General features: G+C 40.6%; 1 protein-coding gene across 3 annotated transcripts in view; it reads right to left on the reverse strand.

Moving 5' to 3' along the window:
* Window positions 1-21,885, reverse strand: part of COL14A1 (collagen type XIV alpha 1 chain) — a 143,943-nt gene that overhangs the window by 46,828 nt on the left and 75,230 nt on the right. For all 3 annotated transcript variants that reach the window (XM_060775831.2, XM_060775829.2, XM_060775830.2), the window contains 11 exons: window positions 21,056-21,185; window positions 20,015-20,137; window positions 18,488-18,637; window positions 16,632-16,748; window positions 13,894-14,040; window positions 8,701-8,775; window positions 8,347-8,486; window positions 6,670-6,793; window positions 5,489-5,632; window positions 3,764-3,928; window positions 666-704 (listed from right to left, as the gene is read on the reverse strand). In XM_060775831.2, the coding sequence (XP_060631814.2) occupies window positions 666-704; window positions 3,764-3,928; window positions 5,489-5,632; window positions 6,670-6,793; window positions 8,347-8,486; window positions 8,701-8,775; window positions 13,894-14,040; window positions 16,632-16,748; window positions 18,488-18,637; window positions 20,015-20,137; window positions 21,056-21,185 (1,354 nt within the window). The remainder of the gene's footprint in view (window positions 1-665; window positions 705-3,763; window positions 3,929-5,488; window positions 5,633-6,669; window positions 6,794-8,346; window positions 8,487-8,700; window positions 8,776-13,893; window positions 14,041-16,631; window positions 16,749-18,487; window positions 18,638-20,014; window positions 20,138-21,055; window positions 21,186-21,885) is intronic.

The following is a 21,885-nucleotide window of genomic DNA, read 5'->3' on the forward strand; positions in this document are numbered from 1 at the left end:
TGTTAGATTTACCTCTGCCTGAATTCTGGCAGAGCCCTGGCATTGTGATAGCATGCACCCATTCTTCTTTAAATAACAGAGGGAGAAACACCAAGCCCTGCACTGAATAAGTATGAGATGTTGGCCTAATTAACACCTGTGGCCCAGAAATAACTGGATATATCCCAGCTATTCTCTCTTGATGTTATTGCTTACGAGTGTATGAGTATACTATCTCAAACTCCTGTTTTATCTCAATCTTGGACTGACTATGCTTTGGACTATTCTGTTTACTCCAGACTGGCTCAGGAAGATGGGACATCTGACCTGCTGATATGACTTCTGGATTGTCTATCAATGACCATCCTACTTCTCCTTGCATCTTGCCCAGATAACCAATCCTACTTCTTCTTGCATCTTGCTCAGATAACCAATGACTGATCTGGAATGGACAGACCATTTGTTATATCTTATACACTGCATGCTTCCTTAGGCACTTGGATGAGCTGCTCCCCTGAACACCAGTGGAATTGTACCTACTTTGGACACTATTCATTGTTCCAATTGGGGTGGAGAATAGCTGGCTAAAGGAAACGTTGCTATTTCTAACAGTGATCAAATGTAACAGCAAGCATTCCTATATGGAATGTGTTAACTTTTAATAATAATAATATATGAGAACATACCTGCTAGGCTGTTGCCATCTTTGTAAACCAATGGGCAAGCTATAATTGGAAAAAGGAAGACAATAAGTATTTGAACCCCTGAAGGAGAAGAAATATTTTGATTTACTATATTCACAAATTAAAATAAAACTAGATCAGTATTAGGGCTTGGATATACAGTTTGTAACTAGTAGTGCAAACAAATGTGTTCTAAAACCTATTCTCAAGTAACAAATATTATCATCATCAGTACCATCCCACTTAACTAAGATGTTGACTGACTAGTTTTAACCACAATAATTTTGACCACTAAAACAGTAACTATCTGAATAGTTTCAGGCTGGGTTGTTGTAGGTTTTTTCAGGCTGTATGGCCATGGTCTAGAGGCATTCTCTCCTGACGTTTCGCCTGCACTTTGGCAAGCATCCTCAGAGGTAGTGAGGTAGACCATGAAAACCTTCAACAATACATAGTTTCAGGCTATTGAATCTCTATTAAAGCTATCATGATTATACTTAATTTGAGTCTCCTATTTTCACCTCAAATTCTAGGATTTGGGAAAATTGGGAATGAAATGCTAATTACTCTGGACTTCTCTGTAATAGCCACTAGATTTATACATAGAGAAACAAATCAGGATCCATACAGTGACATATATAAACAATCGCAAGATGAAGATACAACTCATTTCTGTACAGATGATGTTTCAATCAGTAGGATATAGGAAATGGAATGTGAGATGACTTTCTTCCAACTGCCATCCTTTCTTTACTAACTTGTTTATGGGAATTATCATGACATCATAGGTAAATCACTGCATCCTAATCTCTCCTGTGTTGTTTCTTGATTTTTCCCCCTTGAAGGATTATGGCTTTGGCAAGGGCATGAAACATAATTAATCATTAAACAAGGGCAAAGCACTGATAAGATTTTGCAAGGCTACTGTGCCCGTAACCAAAGCTTCCCATTTATAGGATCAACCCATTTATATAAATACTTGGGGGAGTTATGATATCCTAGCACTTTAATTTGTCATCTTCCCCATGGGATAAGAAAGAATACAGACTACTTTTCACCATTATTCTTTTTCTTCTAAAGCAAAATTGAACTATTTCATCACAGCTGATAAAAAAGAATAATAGTGTCAGAAAAACCTATTTAATGTTCTTTCTCAAGCAGTGCTAGGCAACTCTAGTATGTTTGAGGGGGTACTTGCTGCTGCTACGCTATTGCATTTTGTGGCAAATACCATAAGAACACAGAACAGTGGGTTAAACCACCAGCTACAGAAAATCTTGCCGACCAGAATGCTGGCAGTTCAAGCCACAGGTTGGGGTGAGCTCCTGCCATCATCCCTAGCTTCTGCGTTTGAAAAAAGCAATATGAGTAGATAAACAGGTCCCACTTCGGTGGGGAGGTAAAAAGGTGCCACTGAAAACATGCCAGCAATTCGATCAGGAAGGCATCCATGGACAACAGGCTCCTCGATGTGGAAAAATGGACCAAGGGCACCTCCCTATAGCTGAGTTGAGAACAGCCTCCAGATGCCGGAGATGAAAAAGAGGGAAGTATTGCCTCTGTCTATGTACTGTCTGTCTTTGTTGTTAATTGTATAATGGCATTGAATGTTTGCCATATATGGATTCTGTAATCCGCTCTAAGTTCTCTCAGGGAGATGGAGCGGAATATAAATAAAGTATATTATTATTACTATAGAAGTTTGGTGTGGTGGCAAAGTGGGGAAGGCTATAAAGCAAGAAAGAAATCCGTGTCTTAATTATATTTCCAAAATGTCTTATTGGTTTTTGGCTTGTTCTATGGTTTTTAGTGGATTGAAGCCCAAATTCACTGGTTTAATTTGTCACCAAAATTTTGGTGGCATAATTTTAAAGGGGTGCTTTGGGAACCCCATGGGACCCATTGAATGTCTATTGCATATCCTTGCTTTATAGGGAACAGATGGCTATTCATTGCTAATGAAGAAGAAATACTAAATCTGGCAGTATATTAAAAAAGGAAATTTAATTAATCTTGCTGTGGGCCTTTGCCAAGTAGGATTTACTAAGTAAATATTATAGAAAAAGGTCTTGGCCAGAAGGAAGGAAAGGCTCTGCTGGTCCATATAGCAGCATATTAACATCTATGTAGGATGTAATTTTAATTCTATTTCCTGATGCTCACAGAAGAAGAGGCACAACATTGACATTAGAGTAGATGGAACCCTAATGTCAAATGTAGTAAGAAGAATTTTCTGCCCCACTCATTTGACTTTAATGTCCCATCTACACTGCCATATAATGCCGTCTAAAACTCATATAATGGTCAGTTCAATGGTCAGTGTAGGCTCACTGACCATGCGATTCAATACAGTTAAACTGCACTGTATGAGTCTACACCAGTGGTTCCCAACCTGTGGTCCACAGCCTCACTATTACTACAATGTTGTCTCAAAACCACATGGCAACGACAGTGACTAGTCTCACGAAACCCTCCTATAGTGCCAAGACAATGAGGATGTTGGGAGGGGAGAGACTGAATACCCATGAAAAATTACTACTACCACATCAGCTCTAGATTATTAAATATCGTTGTTCTGTGGGTGAGCAGATGATGACTACTGGATGTCATATGCTCTATATCAGAAACTAGAGTTGATGTGGTCTATCCAATGCAATTTTTTGAACCGACACCCCAAATAACCAAACCGAATCTAAAGTTGACAAAAACTGATTAGCACCCTTTTGGTACAAATATTGGAGAGTGGTCCCTGGTCAAAGTTGTCCCTGGTCAAGAAAAGGTTGGGAACCACTGGTCTATACCGACTATATAATGCAGTGTAGATGGGGCCTCAGTGATCATAGAAAGGATAACCTCACAAAGCAAGTTTCAAAGTTCTTGACAAAATAATTCCAGTTGGACTGAAGAGAAAGCAAGAACATGCAAACAGAAAGCTTTTACAATTTTTCAGCAGTAAATCATCATCTTACAATAAGCATTATTGGTTGCAATGAGACTTGCTTTCAAATAATCACACAGATAAGTGTTATTGTGCTGCAAAAATAGACTTGTTATACTGTCTGAGCAAAAACGAAAAGCAAGTAAAATAAAGAACTGCTAACTTGCTGATGCTGTTTCACAGACAAAAGTGACCAGTTCATCTTCAATCTTCTTGAAGGCATCAAAATCATCCACAAAGAAGACATGCCTTTCACTCGGCTTGCTGCCAATGTTAAGCAGTTCTGAGTAGTCAGCATCAGCTACTCCAATGGCAAATATGCTGAATCCTAGGAAAGGGAAGAAAAGGGGGGGGGGCGGGATTAATTTTTGATAATCAGCAAAACCTAACTAAAATGATTCCCTTGCCAAAACAGCAATGTTTACTCTAGGTAATTATTCTGACTCCGTTCATCATGGAAAAACAAAAACAGCTTTCTATGGTGCACACTACAGTAGAAAAATACTGATTCACCTCCCTGGCCCAATGAACATCGTCAGTTTACTTTTTAAACTTTGTTTTTGGACTTCTCTCTTCTTGGCCAGCCAAGTTTATTTTAGGAGCAGAAACTACGTAGCATGTCAAATGGACAAAGAAACACACAGATTTATTTCCCTTACTCTTTTCAAAAATGTATGACTTAATTTTAACACTAGCTCTGCCAACACAACAGTATTGACCACTGTGCCAGCACTATGTTGCAAATTCTGGATGTGAGCCAGAAGGGTGAAATCAATGTGTTGAACCCACAAACTAAGTTTTTAAATGGGGGATCCTACAGAAATGGTTTTGGAGTCCAGCAGCCGTTCTGGCTTAGAGTTTCTTCATTTATGGCCTAATAAAATAACTGGTCCAAACTCTACTTCATCGTCCCTGACTGAGATAGTGAAACATCTGGATCAAAGGAGTCCAGCTCTAATAATCTCATTATATTCTGTACTTTTTCTCACATGAAGAAAAATGATGCAAGACACAATACTATGAGAAAAAGATTCAGCTTAGCTTTTAAGGTGGAAATCCTATTCAGTCTTTCTGTGTTAAGCAGCCTACTCAAGGTATAAGATGGGCTGTGAGTAAAGAAGAGTATGTGTATATTAAAGAGCTGGGCATGTTTAGCCTGCAGAAGATAAGGCTGAGAGGATATATGATGGCCATGTATAAACATGGGAGGGGAAGTCATAGGGAGGAGGGAGCAAACTTGTTTTCTGATGCCTTGGAGACTCGGACGTGGAACAATGGCTTCAAACTACAGGAAAGGAGATTCCACCTGAACATTAGAAAGAACTTCCTAACTTTACCACACTAGAGAATAAATTCATTTAAAATCCTGTTTCTGCCGCCTGCAGAATTCTGGGGTTTATAGTTTAGGGAGGAGTCTTTAACAGCCTCACTAAACTACAAACCCCAGAATTCTGCAGAAGGTAGAAACCGGATTGAAAAAGGATTTTTTCTCTAGTGTGATGGCAGTGGAACTCTTTGCCATGAAGTGTGGAGGAGGCTCCTTTGGAGGCTTTTAAACAGAGGCTAGATGGCCATCTGTAAGGGATGCATCAAAGGTAATTTTCCTGCATCTTGGCAGGAGGTTGGACTGGATAGCCCATAAGGTCTCTTCCAACTCAATGATTCTATGATTCTATATGACTAGAACAAGGAAAGAGTTAAATATCTTTCAGATATAGCCAGAGCATAGTCTTTATTTAAAATTACAGTTGGGATAAGCAACATTATTACAACATTTCTATTTGTGCCTCCCCTTTATATTTTCTGAAAGGTCTCTTGAGACACCTTAGTTTTTGGAAAGTGAAAATAGGGGATAATATGACTATTTCCAAAAAGAGTGTCAAATTACCATCTAACTGCATCTCTCTGGAGACTTTGTTCACATCATCTTGTGATCGTCCATCTGTGATCACCACCAAAACCTTTGGGATCCCTTTTCTGGTCCCAGAATCGATGGTAAATAAGACCTGCTGAACATGTTTAATTGCCTTGCCTGTAAAAAGAACAGAAAACAAAAGAGGAGACGTTACTCTGCCCATAGTCAGTCCCCAAGTTACAAACAAGATAGGTTTTGTAGGCTTGTTCGTAAGTTGAATTTGTATGTAAGTTGGAACAGGTACATTTTTAAGTGTAGCTCCAGCCTATCTCTCTCTCTCTCTCTCTCTCTCTCTCTCTCTCTATCTATCTATCTATCTGCTTTAGATAGCATAGGGAAAGGTTAACACCCCTATGCAGTCTGTGCCCCTGTTCATAAGATTTTGCCTCACTTTCTGTCCCTGAGATAATTTGATTTTGAAAAAATGCCAAGTATTGGTGATACAGCTTCAGTGGAGACACCTTTTCCCCATGACAATTCTTTCAGGAGTAAATTTCCCTTCCGAGAGGTAGATCTCTCTTACTTCCTGTTGTCTCACCCCCCACCCCAATTCTTAACTATGAACCATTTGTAAGTTGGATGTTTGTAACTCACGGACTGCCTGTACTATAAAAACATAACAGATGTTAAGAAAATGAGTTGTAAGTAACCATAGACCCAAGCAATTCATCTTTTCTTCTCTTCTGCCATTGCCATTTCTTTTAGTAGCCACAACTTGCTCTGCATTCAAACCAACACTGTGTCATTAATTTCAGTTACACAAGCCAACTTCAAACTATCAGATATGGTAGTGAAATTTCTGAAGGACTGGTACTTAAAATTCATGATAATTTATAGTTCAGATGAGAGGCCATGCTTATAGCTGGATACTAAAATGGAAGTGAAAAATTGTAATTTCATGGGTCAACAAAAAGAAAAGGTTTGGTAGAACTCTTCATGACACAAATGATACTGCACTGAACCACCAGACATAGAAAAGTACCCTAAGTTCGAGTTGTACCAGGCTTATTTCTAACAATGGTTGGTCCAACCGAATCTTGTTTGCAGAGATTTTTTTACTTCAAATATCATTCTTCCTGCTCTCATTTTTAATAGAAATTTGTATTTTTTCTTAAAATCAACAAAAACAACTTCTACCTCACAATCCGCCCCACCTGTTTTGGTGTTTCCTCCTTTGTAGGCTATTTGCTGGATAGCTTCAAGAAGAGTTTCTTTTGTTCTGTAGGCATTAAGTTTAAATTCTGTTCTGGGATCATCACTGAACTGTGCAATTGCCACCTGCAAAAAAAAAAAAGGTATTTTAAGATGAATGGAAGCTAGCCATACCATACTCAGGACATAAATCTTGACTTATTTTGTTCTCACATGCAGGAATAAATACTCTCAAATGTTCAGTCCTCATCTACAGAGACTGTAAGAGTTTTTGCACATTTCTTTATTTTTTTGTGAAAATTTCATTTTTGTCAAAAGTGCACACCCTCCTCCCAGATGTGTGAAAAAACTTCCTTTTTTGGCAAAAAATAAGAAACTTTGGAAAAATCAGGGGTTGCACAAAAACATTTTTTCACAAACAAAAGAGTTCCATAAAGTAGCATGTAAAATATCTCTCAACATTTGACCTATTTATTTATGAATCGAGACATTCTTTATATCACAAATAATGAGAATTTTTATTGAATTGACTGCAAAATGTTTCTCACTGCTGCTTTGTTGACTGTTTATTGATGTTAATGATTCTAACACTATAATGTCACCTTTTTATTGTTTTATATACTGTACATTGATGTATTAGTATTTTTTAATCTGTAATTGCTTTAATTATTTGCATACAGCTTTGCAGCTGATTACTGGAGAAATGGCAAGTTATGAATGAAAACTAGGAGGAGGTAGAGGAGGATGAAGAAGGGAAGGAGGCCCATGCAGCTCTGTCCTCCAATATTTCACCACCGTCCACCATTGTTTCCTTGGATTTGTTGCTTGTGGAGGTTAACTCATTCTGCCAACTAGTGGTGATAGCCCTGTTCCACAGTTCTTGTTTCTTATGGACATGGAAGAAAGGGTGCAAACTCTCTCACATACTTTATTACTCTCACCCAGATCTGTTACTAGAAGAAGGGGCTTCACAATGCCCCATAGCAGCCCCCAGCTGGTTGCCTACCTCAGCAAACATCAAATATCATTTTTACCAAAAGTGTTAATATATGTTGTTGTTGTTGTTGTTGTTGTTGTTGTTGTTCATTCGTTCAGTCGTCTCCAACTCTTCGTGACCTCATGGACCAGCCCACGCCAGAACTCCCTGTCGGCCGTCACCACCCCCAGCTCCTTCAAGGTCAGTCCAGTCACTTCAAGGATGCTATCCATTCATCTTGCCCTTGTTAATATATAACACTGGAAATCTAAAGGCCCCTTTTAATGCCACCAACTATCTAAACAATTAGTGGAGTATCATAGTGTTTTTCTTTCCAAGAATTATTCAAAGGTGCTTTCTCATTACATTCCTCTGAAATATAGCCTACAACTATCTGATATCCCTTGGTAGTCTCCCTTCAAAGTACTAACCAGGCCTTACCCGACTTAGCTTCTCAGATATTTGTCTTTACTGTTCTAATGTAGCACAAATCCTATGTAAAATCATACTATGTATTTTTGACATTAATATTGAAATCTGAAATATATACAGAAAGTCTTTACTTTACTTATCAGGATTTGTACTCTTCATATACATTTATCTACAGAAAGATTCCACCAGAAATCAAAGTATATTACCACATTTTGATCCAGCTAATTGTCACAGTCAAACATTTCTCCATCCTCCATTCTCATTCACTTACCTGAGTTCCATCAGGGCCAATCTTATCAAGAGCTCCAACAGTGCTGTATAGAAATCCAATTATTTTGTTGAAATTGTCATCTCCAATACTCCATGACCCATCCACCAAAAACACAAGGTCGGCCTTTGCAGCTTTGCAAACTGAAACATACAAAATAATTGGGAAGTTAAAGGACAATGGAATTCCACTTCTAAGGCTGAATTCTCCCCTCTCTAACTAAGAATTCTTCCTTCTTTTGTTCTAAAATGTGAGATTTTATTGACCATCTGGAAGAACTAAAAAAACTGTTTGCCTAACAGAAGAAGGTTATTTTTAATATATATATTTCAATGTTTTGTCACCAAAACCACTTACCTTCCTTTGCAGGAGGAATGGTTGGCAGTGGGGTAGTCGTTAAAGGAGTAGATGGTGGCTCAGTTGGGAAAGGTACTAAGGGAGAAATAAAAGAACAATAATGGGAAACTTAATACTAAAAACAAAGCAATATATTTGTACCACAGAAATTCTGAAGGAGTATGAAGTGTAAAGATGTATCACTGAATACTTAAGTTAGGATGACCCATGCCATCATATTTCCTATGTATGGTTGTGAAAGCTGGGCAGTGAAAACAGCTAGTAAGAAGAAAATCCATTCATTTGATATATGGTTATGGAGAAGAGTTCTGAGGACATGGTATGGTATGGATATGGTACCTTAGAAAGCAAATCAAGCCTGAGCTCTCCCTAGAAGCCAAGATGACTAAACTGAAATGGTCATAATTTGGATCATCTATGAAAAACAGATTACGCACTAGAAAAGACAACAATGCTTCTTAAAATAGAAGGCAGTAAGAAAAGAGGAAGATCACATTCCAGGGATGGGGAGAATGTAGATTGAAACCAAACAGGAGATAAACTAGGTAATTTAGAGTGCACCAGTAAGAAGATTATTATTTCCAGATGTTTTCAAAAGTAAGTTAATTTTTTTAAAAAAATCAGTATCGTTGGTCTGTGCTAATTACTTATTTCTTTTGCTTTTGGGCAGAAACATTGGCCACTTTGATTCTTTATGTTAGAATAATATATTTATCTATTGTCACCCAGATGTCCAGATGTGGAATACAGCTCCAAAATTCAATTAATAGTTGACTCTACATACAACCTCTGGACGATTTTGCACATGGCTCTGATTAGTGGATTCTTGTAGACTAATAGGTTACAGTAAAATATTAACAGAAGCAATAACAAGAAATAATACACCCACAAGCCCAAAGTTTATTCTCTGTTGCTCTATTGCACTGCTTCTTATACTGTGGGTCTCTCTCAACCCAAAACTGGGTCCTCTGAGCTTAATGCCAGGTCATAAAAATTGTTACCACCCATTTACAGTGTTTACAGTGGACTCTGCAGAAAATGCTTCCACTGCACTTCACAAAATGGAGAATCAGACTGTTCAGCAAACCTTGCAAATATTGATTTGTGCCTGTTTTATATACCTATATAGATAGGTTCACATAAATATTTCTCAGGTGGAAAGGGCTGCAAGTGGAAAAAGTTGAGTAAGACCTGCTGTATTGGATTCCTGGTAAAATTCTTTGCTTTCTGGAGTAGTCACTACTATGTTTATGGTCATACAGAATATAATTGTGAGATGGATATTGCTGAGGAAGACAGTCCTATGTTCAGTGGTAAAAATAGATCAGCCTAGTTTGTGTTTGCCATGCAGGTGCAGGAAGGTAGGGATTTGCCAGGAAGAAACAGCAGCCAAAAAGGGGGTTTCTTTCCATAGGCATATTTTCCACACCTTTTAGGAAACTCATCTGGAGGAAAAGTGGTGGGCAGGAGAGAAGTTAAACACTCGCTTCCTCACTCACAAATTCCTTCCCCTTCACATGTCTCCTGTTGCTACTGAATAGGACCTCATGATCAAAGACAGGCTGGAGAATGCTATGGCTGCTGCCAAGCAAATACTTCTATGCTAAGACTCACATGGCGATGATAGGTGACATCTCTCTCTCTCTCTACTCGGCCCTAAAACATACAAGACTTCGGCTTGTATGTTAGCGTTTCTTTCACAAAACAGTACTCTTGTTCAGCAGTTTTCTATCTAGGTTTTAGACACATTTTGTGAGACACTTGCTTTTCACTCCTAAAAGGGATAAGAAGACCCCACTCTAGTATAGCAACCTTCTTTCAATAATAATAATCATCATCATCATCATCATCATCCCAGGCAACAGAAAGACTGAAGAGAAACAACTGGAAAAGCTGACAGAATATGAGGATTTAAAGCCAATGATAGTCATGAACAAGATGAAACAAAAGCTATTAAGATTCCCAAGTGAAGTAAAAGATTTAAATATTCTTCATTTCTATCTTTCTTATAACAAGTCCAGACCGGGGAAACTTTGCGAACCATCTCCCTGAATCTGCTAGGTAGAAGAGCCATTGGTGATGCTAGATAGCCATTCCAGAAGATGTAATCAAAAGTAACTTTTCCAGGCTCTGGACTGAAAAGGGCAATTTGATGTCTCCTTGCACAAATTCACAATGTAACCTATTTTCAGCTGTTTTTCCAATTTAAGATAAAATCCCTAGCACTATTATTATTATTATTAACTTTATTTGTACCCCGCTAGCATCTCCCGAAGGACTCGATGCGGCTTACACGGGCCGAAGCCACAAAACACAATACAATAGAAAACATAACACAGCAATAAACAAAGCAAATCAAACAATTAAGCAAAATAACCACAATGACCATACATCAAGACACTATTAAAACTGGTTCGGCCAGCGCAATGAGGTACAGGGTTAAAAGTGCTGAGATGGCAGGAGGAACGTAGGATTAAAAGTGCGGTGTGCAGCAACATTAGTTGTGCTAAAGTGCATCTAGGACTTGGGATGGGGATTCCTAATCTGCGAAGGCACATCGGAACAGCCAAGTTTTTAGGTTCCTTCTGAAAACTGCCAGAGTAGGGGCCTGACGAAGCTCTTTTGGAAGGGCATTCCAAAGTCGGGGGGCCACCACAGAGAAGGCCCTGTCCCGCGTCCCCACCAAGCGCGCTTGCGACGTAGGTGGGATCACGAGCAGGGCCTCCCCAGATGACCGGAGCGAGCGTGTGGGTTCGTAGATGGAAATGCGGTCACGCAGGTAGGGTGGTCCCAAACCGTTCAGGGCTTTGTAGGTGAGCACCTGCACCTTGAATTGGGCTCGGAAAATAAATGGCAGCCAGTGGAGCTCCTTGAACAAGAGGGTTGACTTCTCTTGATAATGAGCTCCAGTTAGCATCCTGGCTGCTGCCCGCTGGACCAATTGTAGTTTCCGAGCCGTCTTCAAGGGCAGCCCCACGTAGAGCGCATTGCAGTAATCCATTCTAGAGGTGACCAAGGCGTGGACCACCCCGGCCAGATCCGCCTTCACGAGGTATGGTCGCAGCTGGCTCACAAGTCTCAGTTGTGCAAAGGCCCTCCCGGATACCGCTGACACCTGAGCCTCAAGTGTAAGCGACGAATCCAGGAGGACACCCAAACTGCGGACCTGTGGCTTCAGGGAGAGTGTAACCCCGTCCAACACAGGTTGCCACCCTATACCCCGATCCGGTTTACGATCGACCAGGAGGACCTCTGTCTTGTCGGGATTGATCTTCAGCCTGTTCTTCCTCATCCAGATCGACACAGCGGCCAGGCACTCGTCCAGCACCCGAGAAGCCTCCTTGGAATTAGGTGGAAAGGAGTAGTAGAGTTGTGTGTCATCCGCATAGAGATGGCACCCAACTCCAAAACTCCGGATGACCTCTCCCAGCAGTTTCATGTAGATGTTAAAGAGCATGGGAGACAGAATAGAGCCTTGCGGGACCCCACAGGTCAAAGGCCAGGGGTCCGAGCAGGCGTCTCCCAGCTTCACCATCTGGGTGCGTCCCTCCAGGAAGGACCGGAGCCACGACAGAACCGTGCCCCCAAGGCCCATCCCAGAGAGACGACCCAGAAGGATACCATGATCGATGGTATCGAAAGCCGCTGAGATGTCCAGGAGAACCAACAGGGTCACACTCCCCCTGTCCAGCTCTCTGCGGAGGTCATCCACCAAGGCGACCAAGGCTGTCTCGGTGCCATGGCCAGGCCTGAAACCAGACTGTGCCTGATCTAGGTAGTTGGTATCGTCTAGGAAGCCCTGGAGCTGCGAGGCGACCACCCGCTCCAGCACCTTACCCAAGAAAGGGAGGTTGGAGACTGGCCTGTAGTTATTCAGCACCGTGGAGTCAAGGGAAGCTTTTTTGAGGAGTGGACGAACCACTGCCTGTTTCAAACCAGATGGAAAAATCCCTTGCTCCAACGATGCATTGACAATCAATACAAACCAGTCAACCAACCCCTCCCTGGCTGATTTAATGAGCCAAGATGGGCATGGGTCTAGAGGTGAGGTGGTCGCCCTCACAGCCCCAAGAACCTCCTCTACGGTCTCAGGAAGAACAAGCCTAAAAGAATCCCACAAGGATGGACAAGCAGGTGCCTCCGTCACCTCTTCTGGCACTGCGATAGAATTGGAGTCGAGCTCGAGGCGTATCTGAGCGACTTTATCTGCAAAATGGTGTGCGAAATTGCGACACCGAGCTGCTGGGTCGTCAGTGACCTCCTCGACCACAGGTGGGTGGAGGAGTTCCCCCACGACCCGAAACAGCTCCGATGATCTGTTAGTTGCAGACGCTATACGGGTGGTCGTGAATGATTTCCTGGCCACCCGTATAGCCACGGAGTATGCCTTAAGAGAGGCTTTAGCCCGTGCTCGATCAGAGACGGCCCGAGATTTCCTCCATTTGCGCTCTAGCCCCCTTCTCGTATGCTTCATCACAGCCAGCTCCCCGGTGAACCAGGGAGATGGTCTGTCACGACGCAACGAGATGGGGCGTTCGGGAGCGATCGTATCTAACGCCCTGGACATCTCCCCATTATAGAGAGTTACCAAGGCGTCGATAGAATCGCCAGGCTCCAAGGCAGGAAGAACCCCAAGATTCCTCAGGAATCCTTCCGGATCCATCAGTCTCCTAGGGCGGACCATTTTAATCTGTCCTCCACCCCTCCACAGGTTAAGAGTCGCAGCAAGTCTAAAAGTGATCAGATAATGATCAGACCATGACACCGGAAGGATGTTTTGATCTTCCACTCTGATCATTTCGTTGTCCGCCACGAAAACAAGGTCGAGAGTATGTCCAGCTTGATGAGTGGGGCCAGATATTATCTGTGACAGTCCTATGGTCGTCATGGTGGCCATAAAGTCCTGAGCTGCGCCAGATAGGGTGGTCTCAGCGTGGATGTTAAAATCTCCCAACACCACCAGGCGCTGGGAAACCAAGGCCGAATTAGAGACCACCTCCGCTAGCTCAGACAGGGAGGCTACTGGATCGCGAGGTGGACGGTACACCAGCAGGAACCCCACACTGTCACGGCTCCCCACTATCATACCAGTCAATGGGGAGAATGAGAAGATAAAAACTCTACCTGCTTTTGATAATGGCAGCAGGAATTATGCTCAAGTGACATGATATTTAAAAAAATATATTCACTTACATGTCATTTCCAGTATGCTAACACCAGGTCCCTCTATTTCTTGAAGCTGAGTATGGACACTGATTTTGTATTCTGTACCAGGAATGAGTTCAAAAAAGCAGTGTCTAGACGTTCCTCCACCAACAAGTACTTCTTCTGATGTCCCATCTGTAATTAAAAAGCTTAAGACATTGTTGTTCTTTTTATAAAATTAAAATAAATTAATAAGAACCTTTGTGTATCTAAGGAAAGAAAGGAATCCACAAATGTTTGGACCTTCCAAAATTGATATGTGTTTTACCCTTTCTATGAATCTCTCAGTCCTCCAGCATGACATTATGGTCACCGTCTGCTGTAGGTTGACCACAAAATTGCACTAAAAGATCTAGAGATTTCTAGAGATGTTATCTCTCTAAGAATCTCTAAGTTCCCCAGTGCGATTCTATTATCCTATTCTGATGGAGCTAAATGGGAGGACCTAGAGATAACATTTTAATCAAATAATAATAATCTTTATTTGTAGACCACTCTGTCTTCCCAAAGGGACTCAGGGCAGTTTCCAACATGTATGGCAAACATTCAATGCAAAAAAGGGGGGAAAATATTGAAACAAATTATATCAGATCATATTGAACAATATAAAAACCACCTAACATTGAACTTAATAACAAACAAAGTAACTGACAGTAAGAACTTAAATAACCCATCCGGATATAACAGTTAATATAAATTTAAACACAAAATAAAATCAACTAAGAACAAAAGTTAAAACCTTATAAAGATATGATGTGCCATAACGAACAGGCTGAAGTTAGTTCCAGTCTCAAGACAAGATGTAACATATCTAAGCAAAAGTATAGAATGTTAGGCTTCCTCCTCTCCATACGCCAAAGTGCATAGGTGGGTTTTTAGCAGTTTTTTGAAAGTGAGGAGAGAAAGAACAGTTTTTAATTCTTTTGGGAGGGAGTTCCAGAGGTGGGGAGCAATCACGGAGAAGACTCCATCTCTCATTCCCACCAGCCATGCTTGAGACGGGGGTGGGACCGAGAGCAGGGCCTCCCCCACAGATTGCAAGGGTCAGGCCAGTTTGTATACAGAATGTGGTTCTGTTAATAGTCTGGCCTGAACTGCAAAAGTCAAACCCACAAAGAGTGTTCAATCTTTACAAAATGATGCATGGTAAACTGGAAATATTCTGGGTTGTAGGTTTTTTCGGGCTATATGGCCATGGTCTAGAGGCATTCTCTCCTGACGTTTCGCCTGCATCTATGGCAAGCATCCTCAGAGGTAGTGAGGATGCTTGCCATAGATGCAGGCGAAACGTCAGGAGAGAATGCCTCTAGACCATGGCCATATAGCCCAAAAAAAACCTACAACAATCCAGTGATTCCGGCCATGAAAGCCTTTGACAATACATTGGAAATATTCTGTTTCTCCTTTGTAAAAGAAAAAAAAGTACTTTGGAAAAGACATTACGCTTTAGCATGGACGAGAAGAAAGAAAGCAATGTTGTTACAGTGTGAATGAGGCATATATCCTCACTATATGCCTATATACAGGTTCATGTAAATAGATTCCTGATCTACAGTTAAGTTTCTATAATGAGTCTCCAGGTGTAGGATGTCCCTCTTGAAATTTGAACTCTGCTTTCCAAAACAGACCTACGTGCTTGCAATTATACACTCAAAGGTGTTAATGAATGTAGAGGAATGTGTTAGAACAGGCTGGAACTATTACAATCTTGATCCCCTTCTATGCATGTTCTCTTATGCATATCAAAACAAGATTCATGTATTCCCCCTCTAGATATTGCTTAACAGCCTAACCAAAATATGACATAGTTGCCTCTACTATTTGATTTTATATCTTAATGTCCCAGTTTTAAATGGGAAGTCTTTACTTTGGTAATCCAAAAGTATGTTAATAATATGGCAGCAAAAACAATTAAAAGGAAATTGTATAAATCATAATTAAAAAATTACAGAAATAGTCTGAATACACACTACTCTGCTCTTCTACTGCACCCATTCCTTTCAAGACAGTTTGCAAAGGAGAACTCTTTAATGGATTGTGCCTGATAGGAAAATACATTAGGTTTGTTAATCATTCTGTGCGGTAGGGATGAAATATCAGTTTTACAATAATATTAAACACTCAGGTTTTCTATGGCCCATCCAAGCAGTACCTTTAATTTGGAACTGTCCAGACAAAGTTCTGAATGGTCCCGAATTAAATTGCTGCAAACTAGGAAAATCCTGGCTTGTAGCTAATTAATTAGTTAGTGGGTTTATTCCACTCCTTCTTGGAAGGTACGGGATAAACCCAGTATTTCCAGATCTGGGCTGCAGAGTACTGCAGTCCAGACAGTATTCCCACAGTTTACCAGGCTAAATAAGCTCGGTAAACTGTGGGAATGTCCACTCCCCTCCCCTGAATCCCCCAGACCCCTTTGAAAAGTAATGAAAACTTACCCAGCCTCAATTACAGGCTTTGGCCAGCTCTCTCAGTGCATAGAAATGATGCCCCAGGAGAGCGGGGGGGGGGGGGGGGGGGGGGGAGGAGGAAAATCAATCCTCAGGCCCCCAGGAAAATCCATGTTTTTAAAATGGGGATTCTCCTGGGATAAAGGCCTGTCTGGATCTGGCCTATGCCAGAAACATCAGAACAGGGTTGCTGTAAGGTTGTGGTGAATATTATTTCAGAACAAGGTAACAGAATGCTTTAATATCTGATGAATATGATGCGATATGCTAACTTACCAGCAACAGATTCTACCACTATCCTGTATGCCGTTGCGTGTCTGTGAAGTTGCCACTGGGCACACATGCTTGTCATTCGAACTTGATAGGCTGCTACATTTGTCACTCCTAAGTACACTGCAATGGAGGATACAGGTAGAAATGATCATCATATAATGTATAAGAGGGAAATGTGTGAATACATTTAAAAAAAAACTCTACTACTAAGATAGGAACAGCTATTTTTTCTAAATGTTAGAATTTTTTGTAAAAAAATTGCCTGGAGAAACAATTCACACTTTATATCCATCCACATAGACATTTCAGTTTCAGGAGCTGTTTTGAAAGTAACTTCCCTGCATTGTTTCAAATGTTAATTGTAATGTAGCTTTGGGTGGTAGTGCTGTTTCAGATATTAAAGTCTCCAAGCTCCTTGAAGATGAAGAATTACAAGGATTGAATGAAAAGTAATGCCTCCACCTTTGTAACTCGTCAACAGATGGCGGTACTGGTATGCGGTAGGTACTGGCTTGTTCAGTAGACCCTCTTCTATAGTTCCATTTTGGTGTGAAGCCTTAGCATTGAACGGTTGTGTTGTTAAAGTGCGAAGTATGGAACCCTGCGCAGATGCTCGGTCAATGCGACTTAAGCAACATGCAGTCATTGAATTCTTGACAGCAGAAGGTGTCACCCCAAAGGAGATTCATCAGAGAATGCAAGCTGTTTATGGTGATTGTGTTGATGTGAGTACTGTGCATCATTGGGTGAGTAAGTTTAAAGATGTTGAGGTGGGGGCATCTGACTTGCTTGACAAACAAAGAGCTGGACATCCTGTGACAGCAACCACCAAGTTTCACAAGCAAAAGGTTGACAGATTGATTCAGGAAAATCGTCGTATCACTCAGAGAGAAATTTCAAGCATAATCAGCATTTCACAAGAACGTGTAGGTCACATTATTGCTTTGCTTGACTTGGCTACTAGAAGATCTGTGCACGATGGGTACCCGGGATGCTGATGCCTGAAATGAAAGCGCACAAATTTGAAACTTCAGACACTGGATTTCACCACTGTATGACATCCTCCATACAGTCCAGACTTAGCACCATCTGACTTCCATCTGTTCCCGATAATGAAAGATTATGCTTCTGATGAAGACGTTGAGAGAACTGTGAGACGCTGGTTGTGGAAACAACAAGAAGAGTGTTGACTTCTTCCTTGACAGCTTCAGAAAATTTGTTCATTGTTGGCAGAAATGTATCCAATTGTCTGGTGATTATGTGGAAAAGTGAATAGTGGTAGTTAAAGAGCACATTCTAAGGATTATTTCTGCGTTCGATTTATTAAAATATTCCCATCCAAACCCAAGTAACAAAGGTGGAGGCATGCCTTTTCATTCAACCCTCATAGTTTAAATGATCACCTGGTTATCCTAACCAACATATTTAATAACTACAGTTCCTTCTGGCCACTGTCTTCCTCCTCCTCCTTCACAAACAATGACAATATCTGCAAGTGGAATCTCCATGCTATAATTGTGTAGTGTGAAAGAGCCCTAGGTTTGAATAGACTATAAGTTCCACTATAACTTAATAGTGCTGTGGTAATCACAATGCCCATTGATTTTAAAATACTTATGTTCTATTTCCTGTACCAAATCCACAATATTCAGCAGAGGTTCTGTGGTGTCTAACATTATTTATGATACTCATGAAAACATCCCAGGTGTCATATTAACAGCACAAACACCATATTTCCTCAAGAAAAAACAAGGAAGGGAAATGATTCCATTCAGATTTCTGTTCACAGCATACCTCTGCGATTGAAATATGGCCCATGGAGACTACAAGCTGGATAACAAGAAATTGAAGATTCTTACATGTTTTGGCTACACCTACTAAGGCATCGCTGAATCCTGTTGAGTATGAAGCAAATACTTTAACGTTATATTCCGTTCCACTAAACAAATTCAGAATGAGGATAGTGTTGATATCATCTCCCACAAAAGTCTCGAGGGCTGGCCCAGGGACTGGAAGAAAGGAAGAAAGAAAGAACACAGTTTATTTTGGCCAAAAAATAAATATTTTGGTAAATCTACATTTCATAATATCATTTTACTTGTCTCTGATCACTAAAAAAAAGTTGGCTGGAGTCCTGTATCAGTGACTTAGAGAATATGTGTGATTAAAAAGACCAGAAAGTCCCAGATTTTGCTCCTGCTCTTTCTGATATTATTTTGAAGATCAACCATTCTGGCTGTGCTATTCATAGAATCATAGAACCATAGAGTTGGAAGAGACCTTGTGGGCCATCCAGTCCAACCCCTGCCAAGAAGCAGGGAAATCACATTCAAAGCATCCCCAACAGATGGCCATCCAGCCTCTGTTTAAAAGCTTCCAAAGAAGGAGCCTCCACCACACTCTGGGGTGGAGAGTTCCACTGCTGAACAGCTCTCACAGTTAGGAAGTTCTTCTTAATGTTCAGGTGGAATCTCCCTTCCTGTAATATTAAATTTACATATTTAATATTAGTATAAACAATATTCCACCCTCTCCTCGCCTAAAAAAAAAACTCTGATAGAAATGGTATGTTTACTAAACATGATTATGGCCAACATTTACACTTAAAGGACTTTCACTCCCCATCTGTATATTGGTTCTGGCATTTTCGTTTTCTGAAAAGTCCTGTATATCTAATTCTAAAAGCTTAAAATGAATAGACTTTATATGAAAAACATTTTAGAAATCACCACAATAAAATCATATTTAATGGGATTTAATACAGCCTTGTAAATAAGTCTTTAAAACAGAACTATTTATCAAGACACATATACACTGAATTTTCTGCTCCTACTTTAGAGTGAAGAATAATATTTTTACATGCTAATTTTTGATCTACAAAACTGAACATCTAAGGTTGGGAACAGAGCATTGGGGAATGAGAGAAATGTCATATGAGTGGAACTCAGCCATCGATTTTCCTACACCCAACACCCCCATTTTCAGCTGATTATACCCCTGACCCTCCATGGTAAGAAAATACATACACTTACATATTTCCCTCAGATTAGTTAAAACAGCTGAGAGAGCATTTTGGCTGGGAAAACAGGTGTAATAGAAATCTTATTCCCTACTTCACAGTCTGCAAATGATAATCTAAGCAGCTGAAACTTTTTTCCTACAATAAACGAAGTTTGCAAAAAAAAAAAAAGCATAAAAGAACTGCACAAGACTTTTAGTTCCTCTCCATGGTTGCTTGCTATCCAATACAAACTTAAAAGGAGGAAGCCTCACTGGACAAAGTGAGATTTACTCTTGAGTAAACATGTGCATGGTATTTACATGTCTAAACTCACAAGCAAGTAGCATATTTACAGAAAATAGAAATAAATTGTATTGGCACTCACTGTTTACAGGTTTATACACAATCCTGTATCCCATTGTAGGTGAGGGGGGAGCATCCCAGCTAATCCTCAGTCGGTTGTACCATTCATCAGACACTCTTAGATTTTGTGGGGCAAATAAGGGTACTAGAAAGAAAACACAGCATGAATTATATACTTTTCCAGGTTTGTCCCAGTTTGGTTCAAAGCAGATACATCCGGGCTTCCACATTTGCAGATTTAATTTTTGTGGTTTTGATCGTTCTCAGATTTGATTTATATGGTCTCTTTTAGAATCTCTAGGTCCTCCAGTGTGACTCTCTGGACAACTTCTGGCAGAAGAGTCCTAGAAAGTTCTAAGGAGATGCTATCTTGGGTTTAAAATAAATGTAGTTTTGCTATTTATTGGGGGAAGGGACCTGTGCCCTAACCACTGCAAATGCAGAAGCCTGATTGTACAGGGTGAGGCAGCATAACTTCCTTTTTTAAAATGCGCGCCATTCAGTTGGTTGAAGACGTAGCAGAGCACTAGTGGTCTCATTCGAGAGGTGGGAGTATAAAGTTTTGTCCTGACACAGTTCAGTCGCCATCATGTGTTGGAACAGTGAGGAGCGTGCTTTTGCCGTTGAGGCCTACTTTTCGAGTGGATTTGGCGTGGCCAGCCCGCTCTCCAGATTTGGCCCCTTGTGATTTTTTTCTATGGGTTTTTTTGAAATCCCGTGTTTATGTGAACTGTCCAAGGACCCTACAATATTTGAAGACCAACATCCAGGAAGAAATTGTTAACATAATGCTTCTATGCTGGCAAGAGGCATGACAAACACCAGAAATCGGTTTACTCCATGTATGGAGAATGGAGAATGGGGGAAGTCACCTACCTAATTTGATCTTCAAAACTACGTAAAACAAAACTTTAGGTATGCACTTATATTATAAAAAATAAAATAAAAATTTCTGATTCATACATTGGGTTTTAATAAGTTTTGAAAAAAGGAAGTTATGCTGCCTCACCCTGTATTTGCTTACATTATGACCTTGATGGAAAGAGAAATTCTTTATACTCACGGGTTTTTCCTGGAACTGATAAGCTGGCACCTTCCCCATCAGAAAAAATAGGCGTGACCATAACTTTATATTCAGTGTCTGAATGCAGAGGCTGAAGAAGCAAATTGTTTTGCCTTCCAGGGACCATTACCTGTACAGGGAGGGGAAAATGACAAACCAAAAAAGACTGAGAATCAGCTTTGATGCCACCCCCATCTCAGTCTTTAGGAGTGTTTCAATGTCACCGCACAAAAAGAAAAGGCGGGGGAACCTTGTGTTCTACTACGTATGTGAAGATGTTACACCCCTTGCCTCAATGAAATGTATTTGGAACCAACAATTTTATTTATTTATTTATTTATTTATTTATTTATTTATTTATTTGATGCATTTATTAACCGCCATTCTCAGCCCTTTAGGGCGACTCATGGCGGTGTACAACACATATAAAAAGGCAATTTACAAAGAGGCAATTACAACAACATATTAACAATACAACAATTACAAAATTACACTAAAAATCCGCTTCGTCTCATAGTGGAATCATAACCAATCTCATATTCCTTGTTCCTTTCCAGTCGTCTTTACCACATTTTTATAGCACTTAATTAAATGCCTTCTCGAACAGCCATGTCTTAAGGCTTTTTCGGAAGGACATAAGGGAGGGCGCCTGTCTGATGTCTGCAGGGAGAGTGTTCCACAGCCGGGGGGCCACCACCGAGAAGGCCCTCTCCCTCGTCCCCGCCAGACGTGCCTGTGAGGCAGGCGGGATCGAGAGAAGGGCCATGATTTCTGAATTTAAATCAGAGATGTAGAAGATTTTATACATGAAGGTGTAAACTCTTTTTATA

The sequence above is a fragment of the Anolis sagrei genome, chromosome 4, assembly GCF_037176765.1.
Source record: "Anolis sagrei isolate rAnoSag1 chromosome 4, rAnoSag1.mat, whole genome shotgun sequence".
Lineage (NCBI taxonomy): Eukaryota > Metazoa > Chordata > Lepidosauria > Squamata > Dactyloidae > Anolis > Anolis sagrei.